Source organism: Camelina sativa, chromosome 5 (genome assembly GCF_030686135.1).
Source record: "Camelina sativa cultivar CO46 ecotype springtype chromosome 5, ASM3068613v1".
Classification (NCBI taxonomy): Eukaryota; Viridiplantae; Streptophyta; class Magnoliopsida; order Brassicales; family Brassicaceae; genus Camelina; species Camelina sativa.
The window spans coordinates 27,259,701-27,278,498 of record NC_141884.1 but is presented as its reverse complement, the minus strand read 5'-3'; the positions used below and the strand labels follow the sequence as shown (position 1 = coordinate 27,278,498).

Below are 18,798 nucleotides of genomic sequence, written 5' to 3'. Positions count from 1 at the left end.
CGGATTCAGATTTCTGTTCGAAGAAAGAGTATTTATAGACTCCAGTATTTGAAATTTTTTCAACAAAAATATTATAATTCAAACGGTAAAACAAATTACCGTTACACAGTGTTTATATTTTCCTACTCTCAGGTTAAATCAAAACGTTTTTAAACAATATGGAAAATCGTAAACGCACTCAAGTTAAAAATTAATTCGTTTTTTTTGTATAATTCAAATATTAAAAATGTTAAGGTTTCACAAGTTTAATACTTTTTCTACCCTGAAGTTTAATACAATTTGGGAAATCATAAGCACCAGCTCTCGAGATAATTTTTTCTTCTATCAAGATAACTCTTTTACTAATTCTAATATAAAGTTTTGTTACTACTAATAGTCACGTAATAGTAATATTTGAACACCGAAAGATCCTCCACCTTGTTCGTAGTGTTGTTGATACCAACATATATATATTTATATATATAATGTATTTCATAATCAAATTTAAATTATAGAACCATGACTTAAATTTTTTCTATTGTTAGAGAAGGTAGAAATAATGATTATTACGAACCCAATCTGTAAGAAATAATAACCAACGTCGCAATCCGATAGATAATTTGAATGAGAAGGTAGCAATTAAAAACCAGTTGTACCGGCCATGACCACTGAATTTGACAATAGAAAGTTAAATTTATATTTAATTAATAGTAGACACGTACACTGTATTTTGATGAATTATGAAACGACATTAGTCCTTTTTTTTTTTTAAGTAACTTTCCATTAATTAAGAAAATTACACACAAAATCCCAAAAGAGCCACAGGCCCGACAGGAAGAAACAAACCTTCTCCTGTTGTACAAAAACAAACCTGCTATTGCCACTTTAACTGATCCAAGTGGACTCTCCCCTACAAACATCACCACAAAAGAAAAATACAAACCACGACGACCAGAGCATATTAGTTCTGAAAATTGCCAAACCACGTGATGAGAAGTGAATCCCCTTGAGGACTGAGAATGCTTCCTGCTTGCTGAATCCTTGAGAAGGGCTCCAGCCGGCTCCTTATGATTACTATAATGTCTTATTAGTCCTTTTCTTTATTTGTTCTTTAGGACTGAAAGACGATTTAAAAAAAAAATCCACTAATCACAAGAACATTAGAAGTGATACACACTTATCGTTAACCTCCAAGTCTGCTCGAAACCTCAATGAGGTTTGTGTCCTCTGTTCAAAACTCTAATCTGATGCACACTGTATCGCTGAGGTTATGTGTGTGTTTCAGGTGGATAGAGTTAAGGAGCCAAATTAGACAATGGGGATGATATGATATTATCGGCCATTGCTTCTGATCCAAAAGTTTTAAGCGCTGCCAATTTTCTGGCTAATTCGTTATAAGTATAAAAGGTTTTGATCGATCTTGTAATAACCGGTTTGATACTTTTTGATAGTTGGACAGTAAAATTATTTGTCTTTCAATGCCTCCTAAGTCAATGCCTCCTAATGACTTTTTTCTTTCCCTTATTTACTCATTGTGTAAATATATAGATATACCTGAGAGCAGATGCCAAGACTCCTTCAAACACCAAAGAGAACGGTGTAGTACCTACAAAACGCACAACATTAGGTATTTGTCTTAAGGCGCGAAGTTACTTTAAAAGAAATATCTGCTTGCTTCGGTTCGACCATAGTGGTCCAGCAAGACCCCACTGCGAGCATCAACATTTGGTCACGGGTTCTTCACCTATAACAAGCCATCATAGCATTTGTAAGTATATTCAAATTCGAAATGATCGGCAAAGGAGTTCGCAAGCCTTGTATATAGGTGTTGTAGAGTTGTTAGTGGAATATTTAAGGAGTTCGCAAGCTTTGTCATACTTTCAACGTAATCCATTACATGAAACGTTCCCCCTGTTATACTAGAAATGATAGAGATACTACCTTTCCAAGCTCGGTGAGAACAGGGTGGCACAACATCGTAAAGCTTTGACACCTACAGAGTAGGAAAGATTTGTAAGCCACTGGACATTGATAGAATTTTGAGAGCACAACAGAATAGAAGGAAAAAAGAAAGTACCAGCTGCAAAAGAGGGTCATCAGGTAAATGCTTCAAGGCAAACTCTCTTTGCCCTGGGATCATGTAGAGGAATTGTGTGTGTTTTTACCTTGCTATTGTTTAATGTCTTCCAAACATATTAACTGCTCTTTCGATATGTTTTCTCCACATTCCTTCACAGCTGATTTGATCCAAAGAACTTCCTGTTGCAACAAGACAAATAAGAGTCTAAGAATTTGTTCTCACCAACTAACTAATCATTGTATTATAAAACTATCACACGCTACCTACATAATAGACAAAAACAACAACAAAAAACTCATGAAGCTCTGACGTAGATTGAAGACTTGAACAAATTTTCACCTTCATGATTACTATAGCCAAAATAAAACAGTAGAAAAACAAAGATATCATGGCGGCAGATTTTATGAAAAAACAACAACAATAAACACAAGAAGCTTGTTTTAGGAGAAATTAATACTGACCTGTGGATAGTGATGTAAAGCCTCACGAGCTCTTTCATCTTTTCATCACCAAATCCCAAAGAGAATAATAAACAGTGTATTTGACATTTGTAAATAAAGAACCGACTAAGCGGATTCAGATTTCTGTCCGAAGAAAGAGTATTTATAGACTCCAGTATTTTAATTTTTTCAACAAAAATATTATAATTCAAACGGTAAAAAATGTTACCGTTTAAGAACACTTTCAACCATGAGAACAAATAGTTGACAAGTTCATTTTATAAATTTAATGTAAAAGGGGGTCTATGCTAACCTGTTGTTCCGGAATAAATCTTGCAGCTGCGACCACAGGTCCTGCATTGCCACCATTTAAACGTAATAAACAAATAACCCCACACGCAGCACTTCCAGAACCAGAAGCAATATCAAGAAGGAAAAAACAAACTATTCTTTCAAGCAGACTTTTACTATGCATTACATCAAATTCAAATATTAAGTTTATACGATATGGCGTGAACGAAATGGTCGCCGGCATGGAGACACACCACAGACTGCTGTCGCTATTATCTCCTGGATCGACAGGCAAGTGAGGGACCGGCTGCTATCTATTGGATTACTGGGGGATCGACGATTCGACGAAGCTTTACAACTCTGGTTTCAATCACGTTCTTAGCCTCTGTTTTTTGCTTTCTTTTCTAATTTTTATTTCAGTCCTAACAAATAAGGGGAAATGATCTGAAAGTGTTGCACTAGTTGTAAAAAGGTTATTTTTCTTTTGAATATAATTTAACATTTTATTCAAAAAAAAAAAAAAAAACAAATTCAAATATTAAGTTTAGTAAACATTTGGATCAAGCTTGAGACATATATAAAAGCTAAAACATGATCACATGCAGGGACACTGAAAGATACAAACTTATAACTCACATGTTGTGTCGATCATGTTGTCCACCATTATAGCTACTTTCCCTTTAACATCACCAAATAAGTTCATCACCTACAACATCGGAGTTAGAGTACTATATAGAAAAGAACAAATTAGATTTGGAAATTAAAAATAATTAATTAAGTGGAACAAAACCAAAAGTGTCACACCTTGGTAAGTGCATGATTGATAACAATTTTCCCACAGCCAGAAGCAACAGGAATTGCGCAAATCCACCACAAACAGAAGGAGAAAGGGCATCAAGGACACGCTGACAACAGGAAAAGAAAGCAATCAACAACACACATCTTCAATTGACTATCTTGGTTGTAAAAAAAATATTAATTGAGTAATTACCTGCCCAGTAAGTAGAGGAGTATCAGCAGCAAGCTTTGAAGCAACTGGCCTAGGCATACGTACAGGCCAGCTCTGGCATATTATCAACCAAATAAATTTAATAAGTGAAGCAAATAGCTTAAAAAAATTAGGCTTGCAAGTAGGAAAATTAGAGATTGATGCAAACCTGAAGCATTGCGAAAGATTATGGGACGAGCCCTCGCGCGACACCAACAACATGAAGTGAAACTACCACCAAATCATCAGTGGGTGTGGCCTTATTACTTATAATGAAATATCACAGGCTGTTTATGAATAATAAAGTAGAAAAAGAAGTAGAGATAAGAAAATACAAAGTCAGAAAAGCAAGCTTACTGGGCAGGTAATTACTGGCCATAAACATAATCAAAGCAGTCCATAGACTGTCTCGGAGTGAAGATGACAAGCAAGGACACGACGTTGTTGTCCTTGAGCCTACAATAAAAAATTGTAGAATAAATGGAAAGTCTGTTAGCCATCAACGAGAAAGTAAATGGGGACAAAGGAATGAAACACAATTGAGAAACTCATATCATATCCCAAGCTTACAGTCTCTTGCATCAGCAAAACGTTTGATCTTTGATTATCCCAAGCTCCAGAGCCAAATAGCAAGAAATCTCCTGTTACAAAAACAGACAACGAGAACAAACAAGGACAAGCTCAAAAATCAGTGTCTACCTAAAATCAGTTTCAAACTAATACAAATTCTATCCGAAGAAGAAGGAATCTGAGAAAGAACCTGAGCTAAAGCAGGATAAGCAGTGCCACAAGTACAAATTGTGGATCCCGCTGGAGAAACGTTGCATAAACTCCAACAACCTGAAAAAGAAAAGAGACTATGAATCTATGTGACAACTTAACATGCGATTTGGTGAATGCAATGTTTCATGGTTCTGAAATTATAAAAAAGAAACAAAAACTTCCGTATAATGTATTATACATCAGTATGTTATGTATGCACACATATAGTATAACAGTTCCAATTAAAAAGAAAAAAAGGCAGAACAGTTTTTTTATGTCTAGTACGTTACCTCGTCGCCGTATAACGTTGTAAAAAGCATGAGGAGACACAGAACCATCAGATGTTCTTCCTCCAAAACCCCAGGCAGGAAATCGAATCATGAAACTGGACTAGATGAGAAAAAAATAGAGAACAAATTTTAAGAAACCGTTAAGACTTATGAGTAAGACCAAAACCGTTAAGAAGACGTTAGCACGGAGAAGAAGCGTTGAAGAAGCGTTTCCATCAAAGCATGATCCCATAAAAGACATCATCCGATCCAAAACCTGAAATAAGTACCATAACGACAATAAAAATCACATGACATACATAGCAAGCAACCTATGCGCAATATTTAAAAACCAAACCCTATAAAAACATCAATTAGTATAGATGTGAAGTAACCAAAAAAACTCGAAGTTATATACTCTCAAACCATCGATCCTTCCCTCCACGATCTAACACAAGCAAAGAAAAACATTAGCTGATCTGTGTCAACAGTAAGAATATAACAAAGGGAAAGAGGAGACTGTCAAAGAGGCAACAAGGAGCAACGACAGAACAAAGGTTAACTTGTGGTTGTAATGAAGACGGATGGTACTACAATGATGTAGCACAGAAGAAGAAACCTTTAAAAGATGACAGACCAAAGGTAAGATTTTATCACATCAGTCCTCCTAGTGCCTTCACGATCTGCATCAAAGAGAAATACATTTTCGTTAAAAAGACATATTGAACCGATAGGCAAAAAGGTGTAAAGATGCGAGGCAACCTGAAAGTTAAAACTCAGAAATCAAACTCTCCCACAATGTTTGTTTTTTCTCTTTGAACCTCCCACACAGTAATCCTAGTTCCTCATGATCTGCATCAAAGAGAGACAGAGGTGTTTTTTCACTTTATATAGAAAGAAACAGAAAAAATCGGTTAAGTGGAAGAAGACTACCTGAAGATGTACCGCAGAGAGGACAAATACAAGCAATGAAAACAGTCACCAACCGATCAAAGCATCCTTCTCCACAATCTAAAATTAACAGAGCCAAGTAGAGTTAAAAATCGCATGAAAATAATTAAAAAGCCTTGAATGATCAATTTAGAAACCAAATTCTAGAAGAGCAACAAGAATAAGAGAGTGACAACGATCAGTCAAAGCCATCACCGATCAATTGCAGGATCATCCTCCACAAATCTAAACCAACAAAACAAAAACGCATTATGTAACTAAAAGATAAGACAAAACCACCGAACCAAAGTGACAATAAAGAAGCAAATAGAGATGATGAGTTTAGAGCAAGGAACCCATGAGAACGCTTGAAGACAATAACATGGTTTAGAAACGTGATGTTTGCTTCCAAAAGACCTGCAATACAAAGAAAGAAACGTAAGGAACAAACAAAACAAAAAAAAAGAAGTAACAAAAAAAAAAGAATCATAGGGATTTAGAAGAAAAAGGAATAAGGAGGTACCTCTAATCAATACCAAAGCTCAGTCCTGACTCCTCTCTGTTTCGTTTTGATTTCAGACTAAGGGGAAGGAAGAAGAAGAATATGGGCCGCCAACTAACACCAAAAGCACAGTTCCTAGAATTTTCAAAACACTGTCGTTTCAAGCCACAACGATCATCTTCTTCATCATTCACGAGTCACGACACGACCAGAGGTAACAACCGAGCAGAGGTTAGAGTTAGCGATGAGGAAAGTGAAGAGTTCTCTAAGGAAAGTAAAATTCAACAAAGAAGTACAAGAGAACAAACAAACCAACCTTGGATCGTGGCAGAAATCTCCTCCAAGATAGTGGTCATTGCTTGGCTGGCTCGGAACCTATGAGAGAGATAGCAAACAAAATCATCAGGTGATAGATACTCAATGGAGAAGAGAAGAGGATTTGCCAATAATATAATAGAGAGGTCTGAGAACAAACCCTGGCCGAGTAATATTGGACCCATAGATAGATACTCTATCTGGAATAAGGAACCCAAGGCATTGAGGTTCGAACCTCCATGAACCCTAATTCTCCATACCTACAGAAACATATTAAACCCAAAATCTCAGTCTCTATCTAAATTGTAAACAAAAGAAAAACAACAAACAACTTTAAAAAGGAAAATTCGACTCACAATTCATGGATCTGTGGAGTCCAAGATACTGAGATAATAAGATATATTACTTGTACAGAAGCACAGATGCAAGTACTTGACAGATAAAAATAATTAAGGGAGTAGAGTAATTAATTACACAAAGAAGGACAAGAGAACAAACAAACTAACCTTGGATCGTGGCAGAATCTCCTTCAAGATAGGGGCCATTGCTTGGCTGCAGTGTTGACTGGCTCGTAGCCTGAGAAAGCGAACAAAATCATAATACACATTAAAAACAAATTAGCTTATTGATTAAGTTTTGAGACATGTAGAAACAGAGAGATCCAGAAGAAACCTGTGGACGGTGAGATAAAGCCTCATGAGCTCTTTCATCTGAGGAGCTCATGTGTGAAAAAATTGCAGCATAGCCTAAGGACTCATCTAATGGAATGGAATGATGCTACCATCCTTGTACATCCTGCAATGTTAATTCATGAAACTAGAGGTCACAAAACACACAGAGCAGAGACATACAAACCTGGCACAGCCGCATGATGAGACAAGTCTTTTGACAGCGCCTTGCACTTTGCTCAGAGTAGTCTCTCACTCCTCACTCCTCACTCCTCAGTCGTCACTCCTAAAGTCCTCCGTTCCGTTTTGTTTTCAGACAAGGGGATGGAAGGAGACGATACTCCAAAACGACAACGTCTCATCAAATAATGGACCCTAAAGAAGAAATAAAGAATTATGGTGGGCCAACTAACACCAACTAACTCCCATAATATCAAATAAAACAACAGATATGATAAAAGGTGTGTATAAATGTGAGGTAACCTGAAAGTTAAACTTAGAAATCAAACGCACTCCCAGTCTCCCACAATGATTTTTCTTTCTCTTCGAACCTCCCACATAGTAATCCTGGTTCCTCATGATCTGCAACAAAGAGAGACAGAGATGTTTTTTCTGAAGATGTAGAAAGAAAGAAAAACAACAATCGGTTAAGAGGAAGAATATTATTACCTGAAGCTGTAGCCAAGAGCAGACCAAAAAGATCCATCATATAGAACCATCATCAATTGATCAAGAGAAGACTACCAGAGTGTACCTTTGGGAAGACTTGGTCTAAGACCTTCAAGGCAAACCTAGAATTCCAACCAGCATAACCACGAATAAGGATATCAGCCTGTGGACATGCAATCAAAACACACATATCAAGGTACCAATTTTATGAAGATAATGAATTCACATAGAAAAATAGTTTGACATCATAAATAAGGCTAAATCAGACATACATATATCAACGAGGTGACACTACGAGAACACGAACAACCAGCACCATTATCAATTCCACTTCGTCTTGGCCATAAATTGCTTGGCTATTGTTGGCTGGCGCGGAACCTGAGGGAGAGCGAGAGAGCGAACAAGATCATCAGGTGGAGAAGAGAAGGTCTGAGAACAAACCCTTACCGAAAAATAGGACATTGTAACAAAACCCCAGTGTAACACTCACCTGTTGAGGTTTATGTCTGCTCTCTTCTCTCATCGCCACCATTACAACTCTCTGCAATGTAAAATTAGGTGTAAACTAGAGTTATATTTGCAACAATCAGAACACTCAGTTTATAATTACCATCAGCATATTTTTCCATGCTTTGATGAGTCATGACTCATGAAACTAGAGGTCAAAAAAACACAGAGCAGAGAAATGAACTACTAACCTGGAACACCCGCACGATGAGCAACTCTTTTTAACTACGCCTGAACTTGCTCTTTGCTTGGCACCTATATTGAAAACAAAAAGATACCTTAGGATCATATAATAAGGGAAACAAAAATTGTATGAAAAGAGACAGAACTATACCTTAGGATCATATAATAAGGGAAACAAAAAATGTATGAGAATGTTAAAAAGATGATCCAACCTTTGCAGTTAACGGCAGCCACAGAGGACCCTCAGGTAAGGGCTCTACTCTAGATTGAGCAGAAGGTAAAAGTTTTCTGGAATTCAGGAATCGACATTTCCCTAAAGCGTATTCCCTGTAATAAAAAGGGACTAGAATATATAATAAGAGAAAACCTTCATAATCAAAAAAGAGAGGATAAAAAAATCATTAGAATACATACCATATCAACAGTGATGTTCCCCACTTGTCAACTCCACTTCGTCTCAGGTCCCTACAGAGCCAAGAAGAGTTAAAAATCGCATGAACATAATAAACAAAGCCTTGAATGACTCAATTTAGAAACCAAACCCTAGAACCATGAGTAAGAGAGTGACAACGATCAGTCAAAGCCATCACCAAAGAAAAAAACGAAAAGTTAATAACATGTAATTAGAAAAAAACCACCGAACGAAAGAGACAATACAAAATCAAATACAGATGGATTTAGAGCAAGGAACCCATGAGAACGCTTGAAGACAATAACATGGATTATAGAATATGTGATGATTGGATCATGGTTTGCTTCCAAAAGACCTGCAAAACGAAGAAAGAAACGTAAGGAACAAAACAAAACAAAAATATAAGTAAAAGACGTGTGAAGAGGAAGAAGAAAACCTTTTAAAGATGTAGCACAGAGAAGAAGCGTGTCCATCAAAGCCATCACTCTCATCGATAAAAGTATCATCCACAAATTGAAACAACATAATAACAAGTAAATAGCATGAACATGTATATAGAGGTTTCAGCCTGGGATATAACAAAGGGAAAGAAGAGACCGTGAAAGAGGTAACATGGAGCAACAACAGATCAAACGCTGTAAGGTGTCAAAAGGTGTAAAGATGCGAGGCAACCTGAAAGTTAAACTTAGAAATTAAACGCTCTCACAATCTTTGTTTTTTCTCTTTGAACCTCCCACACAGTAATCCTAGTTCCTCATGATCTGCATCAAAGAGAGACAGAGATGTTCTTTTCACTTTATATAGAAAGAAACAGAAAAAATCGGTTCAGTGGAAGAAGACTACCTGAAGATGTACCGCAGAGAGGACAAATACAAGCCATCAAAACCGTCACCAACTGATCAAAGCATCCTCCTCCACAATCTAAAATTAACAGAGCCAAGTAGAGTTAAACATCGCATGAACATAATAAAAAAGCCTTGAATGATCAATTTAGAAACCAAATTCTAGAAGAGAAACAAGAGTAAGAGAGTGACAACGATCAGTCAAAGCCATCACCGATCAATCGCAGGATCATCGTCCACAAATCTAAACCAACAAAACAAAAACGACATTATGTAACTAGAAATAAGACAAAACCACCGAACCAAAGTGACAATAAAGAAGCAAATAGAGATGAGTTTAGAGCAAGGAACCCATGAGAACGCTTGAAGACAATAACATGGATTAGAAACGTGATGATTGGATCATGGTTTTCTTCCAAAATACCTGCAATACGAAGAAAGAAACGTAAGGAACAAAAAAAAAAGTAAAAGACGTATTAAGAGGAAGAACTAAACCCTTTGAAGAAGTAGCACAGAGAAGAAACGTGTCCATCAAAGCCATCACTCTCATCGATAAAAGCATCATCCGAAACCTGAAACAACATAACAACAAGTAGTTAGCATGAACATACATAAAGCTACCTACGCAATTTGGAAACCAAACCCTAGAAAAAAATCAGTTAAGAGGAAGAAGACTACCTGAAGATGTAGCGCAGAGAAGACAAAAATGATCCATCAAAACCAGCACCAGCCGATCAAAGCATCCTCCTCCACTAAAATATAGGGTCTTAGGCTTAAAAGGTAAAACATGCAGGCCAACATCACTAGGAAGATCAGCGACATTACTGTTAACTGAAAATTTCAATAACATAGCAAAATAATGTTGTAAGACTCCCGAATAGCACAGTCCAAATCTCAGGAACCCGAAATATTTAATGGAGTAATATTAAAACAAACTGATTGCAACAGATTTGGGAGGGAATACGGAATGAATACCTGAATTTGTCGAGCCTTTTGCATGAGAGGATAAGATAGAAGAACAAACGAACTCCCACAATGGTACCAACTTTCTGAAGATAATGAATTCACATAAAATATAGTTTGAAATCATAAAATAAGGCTAAACCAGACATACGAGAACAGGAACAACCAGCATCATTATCAATTCCACTTCGTCCACAACGATCATATTCTTCATCATTCACGAGTCACGACAAGACCAAAGGTAACAACCGAGCAGAGGTTAGCATTAGCGATGATGAAAGTGAAGAGTTCTCTAAGTAAAGTAAAATTAAACAAAGAAGGACAAGAGATCAAACAAACAAACCAACCTTGGATCGTGGCAGAAATCTCCTTCAAGACAGGGGTTATTGCTTGGCTGGCTCGGAACCTATGAGAGAGATAGCAAACAAAATCATCAGGTGATAGATAGTCAATGGAGAAGAGAAGAGGATTTGCCAATAATATAATAGAGAGGTCTGAAAACAAACCCTGACCGACTAATATTTGACCCATAGATAGATACTTTATCTGGAATAAGGAACCCATGGCATTGAGGTTCGAAGCTCTAGGAACCCTAATTCTCCATACCTACAGAAACATATTAAACCCAAAATCTCAAGCTCGATAAAAAAAAAAGAAACAAGAACAAATTTAGAAAGCAAATTCGGCTCACAATTCATGGATCGGTTGAGTAGTAAGTTCGAACCATCATCATGTTGCTCTCTTGTCGCCACTAGAACGATCTCTCTCTGTTTCTTTCCCTCAAATTTGTTGGGCTGGAACTCCTAAGGACAATATTTTTCAAGAGCTGGGACAGACTCACTCTGAGAGATGTAGAGGAGCTTAAGAGTTCCACGAAGTTGCAAAGTTTCACCTTTGGGAGGACATGTTTACACTCTTTGGCCGCTCTAGTGGCAGTCCAAGAACCCGGTCCCATATCACCTGAAAAGAGAAAGAGAAAACAGCATCACAAAGATGAGTGTGGTTTTATTCAAAGAGAACTGTCAATAGCGCGAAATTATGTCTGTGTGGGTTTATTCAAAGAGAACTGTGTGGGTTTATTCAAAGATGAGTGTCAATAGCGCGAAATTATGTCTGTGTATGTACCTGTGAGCAGATGACGAGATCCCTTGAGACAGCCAAAAAGCACAGTGTAGTATCTAAATCTGAAACAAAAGGTCACTCTATTAATTATAACCAAGATTCAGTAAAACAAGGCCTGTGGTTAGTCAGGCTTAAGTGATAAAGATGCAGTTTTGTACCTTTCTTTCGGTTAGACGGTAATAGTTCAGCAGCACTCTACTAAGAGCATCAACGTTAGGCCACGGGTGGTCTGTAAACCTGTACTTGGTCAAACACCATCAATCCAATAGAATTAGTTTTAATTCTTGAAAGCATCTCCACGATCTGCAAAAAGAGTGCAAGAAGTAGAACCATCAGATGCTAATTTGTAATTCTAATAGAAAGAGCCAATTAAAGAGAAAACCCCTTAATAAAGACCCTAGAATTGTTATACCTTTACTTGCTCGATCAAATCAGATAAATCCAGTTGAAGAAGAAGAAGAAGAAACGTCATGGAAACAAATAACGTCCGTCCTCTTCTGATACTCACTTGGCACCATATCCAGCTAATTCATCAACGATACTCAAGAGTTAATCTAGCTAATTCATCAACGATAGTCAAGAGTTATAAGACAAGAAAAGAGAAGAGAAGGTGATCGTTCGTTTATCAAATTCTATTGATGTCGTTATTGTTTGGGTCATCATCAACCCTAAGGCTAAGCAACGCAGAAGTTTGTTTACCTCTGTGATTGCTTCGGTAGGAGTAACTTGTTATTTACTGAGGCTTGCTCTGTGTTGTAGCTACTGGTTCTAATACGACACTTTATCCTGCAATAACAAGAATGGTTAAAAGAAGTAGTTGAACTTAAACAATAGTGATGGATGATTTGAAACAAAACATTGAGGAGTTCTTCTTCTTCTTCTTCGTCTTCTTCTTGGGCGTTTGCTCATGGTCTAATTCATGCATTGGTAGAGCTAGCTAGCGGCTATGTTTGTGACACTCCTTTCCCTACAATTAGTGAGACAAATCAATCAACACACGAAATTTAGAAAAACCATCCTCACTTGCACCATATCTGAATTAATCAAGAAAAAAAAAAGATGAAATTAAGTTGCATAACCTGAATTAAGCTCAATCAAACGTCAAAGTAACAACCATTAAAAAGCATAACCTGTGATCCCGACGCTTTGGCCAAAGATGCGGTAAAACCCCACACCAAGAACCGGAGATCCTGAAACACCAGATAAAAAAAAAGAAGTTAGACCAAACCAACAAGCAACAACGATGGAGAAGAGAGGAATGAGACCAAATTATATGCGAAGATGTATAAAATGCAAACCTCTGGTTTAGAGAGGAGCTTAAGTAAGAGCCCGATTGAAGAAGGCTCCTTGGACATTACTTGACTGCAGTGTTGGGTTCGGAACCTAAGAGAGAGAGAGAACAAAATCATCAGGTGATATAGTAAATGGAGAAGAGAAGAGGATTTGGCCATAAAATAGAAGTCTGAGAACAAACCCTGCCGAGTAAGATAGATTCTCCGAAGTGACACGTACCTGGACAATTTCACCAAGATCGTCTTTTTCCTCTGCAAAACCTCTCTGGCCTTTGTCCTGATGATGTTGATGAAATTTCGATCGAACTTCTTATAGAAAGATTTCAATGCCTAAAGAAAAAGAAAAAAAGCAACTTGTTATATACTTTGAACCAGACAGGTTTGAACTGAGAATACGTAAGCATACCGTTGAATACTTTGTAGGAAATCAACCAATCGACAGAGGGAGAATGTTTCCTCTGGGCAAGCTTTTTGTCCAAACCTCAGAAGACCTGCAGAAGAAAAGAAAAAGAAAAACAATGCTAATACGAGTCTGCGGCAGTTCTAAAATCAAACACCATCTGGTTTATCTCAATCGAGATATATGAATATGTAGAAGATAGGGAAGCAGCCATGAACGACATAACTACCTTAACAATACGAAGGGTTGCAGAAGTCACATGATCTGAAAAGTCTCCTCCAGGAGGTGAAACGCCAAAAAAAAACATGGCCATATCGTGGAACGACCTGCACGACAAATGTTTATTAAAAATTTCCTAGCAACATTCACAAGCAACGCCAAAAATCAAAACATAATCCCAAGCTTTTATTCATTAATTGGACAATGATTCAAGTTATGGCCTGTCCTGGTTAGCATGCAATACAAATTACAAACGGTCTATTACTCCCAGACGGCCTATCACTCCCAGCTTTCATTTCAGAGCATCTAGGCTTTTGAAAAGGATAAGCAGAGCATAATTTTGTTTACCTTGCCACTGTTTAACGTTTTCCATATATAATCTTTTGGCTGTGCCTGACTGATAACAGCTTTCCCACAGCCAGAATCACCAGGGATGGAACCAAGAACAGAAGTGAAAAGGGATCGAAAACACACTGACAACAGGAAATGAAAGCAATCAACAACACACATCTTCAATTGACTGTCACTGCTTAAAAAAAATTGAGTAATTACCTGCCCAGCAAGTAGAGGAGTATCGGCAGCAAGCTTTGATGCAACTGGCCTTGGCGTACGTACAGGCCAGCTCTGACATGTTATCAACCAAAACCAGTTTAATAAGTGAATCAAAATTAAGACCAAATGAACACTTAAATAGGGAGACATATGCAGTCAAACACCACACATTACCAAAGTTGATCGGGACAGAAACACCCCCGAGGGATGTACACATCACCGGATATTCTCGCAATAGCCTTCAAAATCCTCCTGTGAGATATGAAACAAAATAATCACCATAAGCCAGCCACTGTCTGTCGTTCAAACAAATCATAAACGTCAAAACTTTTTGTCTAGCAAGAATATATATCCTTTATAACTTTTATGTCAAATACATGTTAAATCAATAAATCAAACCATGATAGATAGTCAATGGAGAAGAGAAGAGGATTTTCCAATGAAATAGAGGTCTGAGAACAAACCCTGACCGAGTAATATTGGACCACAGATAGATACTCTATCTGATTTTAAGGAACCCATAGGGGTTTGAGTTTGAAGCTCCAGGAACCCTAATTCTACATACCTACAAAAACATATTAGACCCAAAATCTCAGTCGCAATTTAGTTCTGATCTACATTGCAACAAAACCCCAGTGTAACGCTCACCTGTTTAAGTTTATGTCTGCTCTCTTCTCTCGTCGCCACCATTACAACTCTCTGCAATGTAAAATTAGGTATAAACTAGAGTTATATTTGCAAAAGTCAGAACACTCAGTTTATAATTACCACCGGCTTATTTTGCTATGCTTTGATGAGTCATGACTCATGAAACTAGAGGTCAAAAAAACACAGAGCAGAGAAATGAACTACAAACCTGGCACACCCGCACGATGAGCCTCAATTTTCTCTTTGTTTGGCCCCTATATCGAAAAGAGACAGAACTATACCTTAGAATCATATAATAAGGGAAACAAAAATTGTATCAAAAGAGACAGAACTATACCGTAGGATCATATAATAAGGGAAACAAAAATTGTAAGAAACATTCCCGTGACCATTTATGTATGAAAATGTTAAAAAGATTATCCAACCTTTGCAGTTAACGGCAGCCACAGAGGACCCTCAGGTAAGGGCTTTACTCCAGATTGAGCTGAAGAGTTTTCTGGCATTCAAGAATCGACATTCCCCTAAAGCGTATTCCCTATAATAAAAAAGGAGTAGAATATATAATAAGAGAAAGCCTTCATAATCAAAGAAGAGAGGATTAAAAAATCATTAGAATACATACCATATCAACAGTGATGTTACAGAGCCAAGAAGAGTTAAAAATCGCATGAACATAATAAACAAAGCCTTGAATGATTCAATTTAGAAACCAACCCCTAGAAGAGCAACATGAGTAAGAGAGTGACAACGATCAGTCAAAGCCATCACCGATCAGTCGCAGGATCATCCTCCTCAAATCTAAACCAAGAAAAAAAAAACGAAAAGTTAATAACATGTAATTAGAAAAAACCACCGAACAAAATAGACAATACATAATCAAATAGAGATGGGTTTAGAGCAAGGAACCCATGAGAACGCTTGAAGACAATAACATGGATTATAGAATACGTGATGATTGGATCATGGTTTGCTTCCAAAAGGCCTGCAAAACGAAGAAAGAAACGTAAGGAACAAAACAAAACAAAAATTATAAGTAAAAGACGTGTGAAGAGGAAGAAGAAAACCCTTTAATAATGTAGCACAGAGAAGAAGCGTGTCCATCAAAAAGCCATCACTCTCATCGATAAAAGTATCATCCAAAACCTGAAACAACATAATAACAAGTAAATAGCATAAAGATATATAAAGAGGTTTCAGGTTCTTGATGCTGCCTGGGATATAACAAAGGGAAAGAAGAGACCATGAAAGAGGTAACATGGAGCAACGACAGATTAAAGGCATCCTTCAAGAAAAAACTGAGACACAAGAGAATAAAGGTTAACTTGTGGTTGTAATGAAGACGGATGGTAATAAAAAGATGTAGCACAGAAGAAACCTGAAAATATGACAGACCAGAAGAAAGATTTATCATATCAGTCCCCCCGGTGCCTCGACAAAGTTTAAGAACAAACTCGTGTAGGAAAGAATCTGTGGATCATCGATCTCTCATCTGAATGTGTGTACACAGCAAGAACATCATCTGGGAAACACAAGAAACAAAAGACCAATAATAAGATGATATCAAATAAAACAACAGATATGCTGAACGGTGTATAGATGTGAGGTAACCTGAAAGTTGAACTCAGAATCAAACGCACTCCCACAATGATTTTTTTTTTCTCTTCGAACCGCTCCAACACAGTAATCCTGGTTCCTCATGATCTGCAACAAAGAGAGACAGAGATGTGCTTTCACTTATATAGAAAGAAGAAAACAAAAATCAGTAAAGAGGAAGAATACTACGACCTGAAGATGTAGACAAGAGAAGAGAAAAAAGATCCATCAAATAAAACCATCACCAATTCGAGCAGTGATGGAATGACTACAAGAGTGTCAATAAGAAGAGAGGGTACCTTTGGGAAGACCTTGAAGATAAAACTAGAATTCCAACCAGCAAAACCACGAACAAGGATGTCAGGCTGTGGATATGCAATCAAAACACACACATAAAGGTAACAATTTTATGAAGATGATGAATTCACAAAGAGAAATAGTTTGACATCATAAAATAAGGCTAAATCAGACATACCTATATCAATGTGGTGATGACACTAGGAGAACAGGAACAACCAACACCATATTATCAATTCCACTTCATATCATGTCAATACAACAACAAAATTTCCATTTAATAAAATTGCAAACTGTTTACAAAATTCATAATACGAAGAAGCACTGATCATTATTAGCAAATCTTAAAGCAACACAAGAAACATATAACTAACCCGAGATACGTATGGCGTTAACTTTAACGACGGCAGGCTCAGAATAAATCGCAATGGAGAAAGCCACCTTCAAAGCACAAACACGAAGCAAGTCAGTGAGCATTTATTGAGCTATAATGCAACACCAAAAGAAAAACCAATTCGCCAAAGTAACATCTGATCAAAGCGCATCAGCAATCTAAAATTGGAAGATCTTGGCATCGAATGAATTCATTACCTGCCATATGGAATCAATGCAATCCACAAGTCACAAAATCTCGTCAGTAACAAGAATACAAGTAAGATCAATAGATAGTGAGACCATCATAAAATAAAGCTAAATCAGACATACCCTTATATCAATGTGGTGTGACGGTAGGAGAACAGGAACAACCAGCACCATTATCAATTCCCAGTTAAGCAAATTGCAAATTGTTTTAAAAATCTAATATGAAGAGAAACACTGAAACAAATATCAAAGCAACACAAGGAACAGATAATAAAATTGAATCAGACATAAGTGAAGGATGATATGAAATAAAACCTGGACGTTGGCTCATGGAATGGTGTCATTCAATGGAATTAGTTGTACATGGTCTCTACCTTCCTTGAATGATGATAATCTCCTTGATCGGATTCACAAAATAATTAAAACCTTAAAATTGTAAATGTAACCAAAAAAAAAAAGCAAATTCATCGATCAAATCTGTAGAACCAGCTTATGTTGTTACCTTAAGCAAGCACGTTGGCGACGATTGTGTTCTGAATCATCAACGAGAGAAATAGTCAATCAAAGCTGTAATTAAAGCGAATCGGTAGAGATTTAGAAGAATAAGGTACCTCTTATCAATACCAAAAGCTCAAATCCTCACTCCTCACTCCTCTGTTCCGTTTTGATTTCAGAGAAAGGGATGGAAGAAGACGATGCTCCAAAAATGACGACGTCTCAATTAATGGACCCTAAAGAAGAATATGGATCGCCAACTAACACCAAAAGCCCAATTCGCAGAATTTCCAAAACGCCATCGTTTCAGGCCTCAACGATCATCTTCTTCGTCATCATTCACGACCCAAGGGAAAAAAAAAAAAGAGCAGATGTTAGAGTTAGCGATGATGAAGTGAACACAAACAAACAACAAGGGTTAGGAAGATTCGGTGACCTTGATCTGGATCTAGGGTTTTTCGAGTTGTTTTATCTGTTACCTTATCGTAGAGAGAGAGAGAGAGAGAGAGAGAAATCATTGAAAGATTAAATTTAAAAGCTTTACCAATTTTGTTCTTTCTTGGGCCTCTCTTCTCTGCGACTGCGACCTTGTTCAGGTTTTCTCTTCCGTCGCCCCATTATAACATCATTGATTGATAAAATCCTGGAAAATAAACAGAAACAACAAGTTAGGAACCAAACCCTAGAAAAGAATTAAAATCCAATGATCGATTCAAAGAAAAACATCAGAGAGACTAGTTTAGAAGAATGTAACCACCAACGAAACAGACCGAGCGAGAGAAGATACTGTACTAGAGA

General features: G+C 37.2%; 1 protein-coding gene across 6 annotated transcripts; it reads right to left on the bottom strand.

Annotated features, from left to right (window-relative positions):
- Positions 1-662: 662 nt before the first annotated feature.
- Positions 663-18,253, bottom strand: LOC104774178 (uncharacterized). 6 transcript variants are annotated; one of them, XM_087450880.1, is made up of 64 exons: positions 18,117-18,253; positions 18,008-18,038; positions 17,821-17,899; positions 17,629-17,721; positions 17,298-17,364; positions 17,102-17,164; positions 16,926-16,991; positions 16,642-16,734; positions 16,409-16,552; positions 16,274-16,328; positions 16,098-16,176; positions 15,940-16,015; positions 15,748-15,831; positions 15,459-15,568; positions 15,242-15,287; positions 15,034-15,084; positions 14,560-14,637; positions 14,386-14,457; positions 14,182-14,306; positions 13,844-13,940; positions 13,621-13,705; positions 13,435-13,544; positions 13,221-13,305; positions 13,002-13,112; positions 12,780-12,889; positions 12,622-12,708; positions 12,335-12,446; positions 12,081-12,225; positions 11,926-11,984; positions 11,492-11,760; positions 11,307-11,406; positions 11,148-11,206; positions 10,967-11,008; positions 10,813-10,886; positions 10,516-10,668; positions 10,333-10,409; positions 10,189-10,261; positions 10,052-10,081; positions 9,839-9,916; positions 9,432-9,756; positions 9,275-9,350; positions 8,998-9,048; positions 8,796-8,910; positions 8,592-8,655; positions 8,384-8,434; positions 8,166-8,271; positions 7,894-8,056; positions 7,708-7,806; positions 7,412-7,599; positions 7,229-7,351; positions 7,063-7,132; positions 6,717-6,816; positions 6,558-6,616; positions 6,263-6,419; positions 5,743-6,156; positions 5,572-5,661; positions 4,831-5,492; positions 4,539-4,618; positions 4,349-4,419; positions 4,136-4,234; positions 3,948-4,009; positions 3,782-3,853; positions 3,595-3,695; positions 3,253-3,496 (listed from the first exon to the last, which is right to left on the bottom strand). In XM_087450880.1, the coding sequence occupies exons 40-44, from the start codon at positions 9,499-9,501 to the stop codon at positions 8,626-8,628; spliced, it is 342 nt and encodes a 113-aa protein (XP_087307006.1). In that variant the 5' UTR covers positions 9,502-9,756; positions 9,839-9,916; positions 10,052-10,081; positions 10,189-10,261; positions 10,333-10,409; positions 10,516-10,668; positions 10,813-10,886; positions 10,967-11,008; positions 11,148-11,206; positions 11,307-11,406; positions 11,492-11,760; positions 11,926-11,984; positions 12,081-12,225; positions 12,335-12,446; positions 12,622-12,708; positions 12,780-12,889; positions 13,002-13,112; positions 13,221-13,305; positions 13,435-13,544; positions 13,621-13,705; positions 13,844-13,940; positions 14,182-14,306; positions 14,386-14,457; positions 14,560-14,637; positions 15,034-15,084; positions 15,242-15,287; positions 15,459-15,568; positions 15,748-15,831; positions 15,940-16,015; positions 16,098-16,176; positions 16,274-16,328; positions 16,409-16,552; positions 16,642-16,734; positions 16,926-16,991; positions 17,102-17,164; positions 17,298-17,364; positions 17,629-17,721; positions 17,821-17,899; positions 18,008-18,038; positions 18,117-18,253; the 3' UTR covers positions 3,253-3,496; positions 3,595-3,695; positions 3,782-3,853; positions 3,948-4,009; positions 4,136-4,234; positions 4,349-4,419; positions 4,539-4,618; positions 4,831-5,492; positions 5,572-5,661; positions 5,743-6,156; positions 6,263-6,419; positions 6,558-6,616; positions 6,717-6,816; positions 7,063-7,132; positions 7,229-7,351; positions 7,412-7,599; positions 7,708-7,806; positions 7,894-8,056; positions 8,166-8,271; positions 8,384-8,434; positions 8,592-8,625. The 6 variants fall into 6 exon arrangements, 5 of the variants coding, with proteins under 5 accessions (XP_087307006.1, XP_087307003.1, XP_087307007.1 ...); XR_015557568.1 differs by lacking the exons at positions 9,839-9,916; positions 10,052-10,081; positions 10,189-10,261; ... (34 more) ...; positions 18,008-18,038; positions 18,117-18,253 and adding exons at positions 663-1,096; positions 1,534-1,585; positions 1,666-1,723; ... (4 more) ...; positions 2,978-3,212; positions 6,913-6,940 and having other exon boundaries at positions 3,427-3,496; positions 4,831-4,925; positions 4,997-5,086; ... (5 more) ...; positions 9,241-9,350; positions 9,432-9,568; XM_087450879.1 differs by lacking the exons at positions 3,253-3,496; positions 3,595-3,695; positions 3,782-3,853; ... (25 more) ...; positions 10,333-10,409; positions 10,516-10,668 and adding an exon at positions 14,856-14,950 and having other exon boundaries at positions 10,813-11,008; positions 11,313-11,406; positions 15,656-15,831.
- Positions 18,254-18,798: the final 545 nt, after the last annotated feature.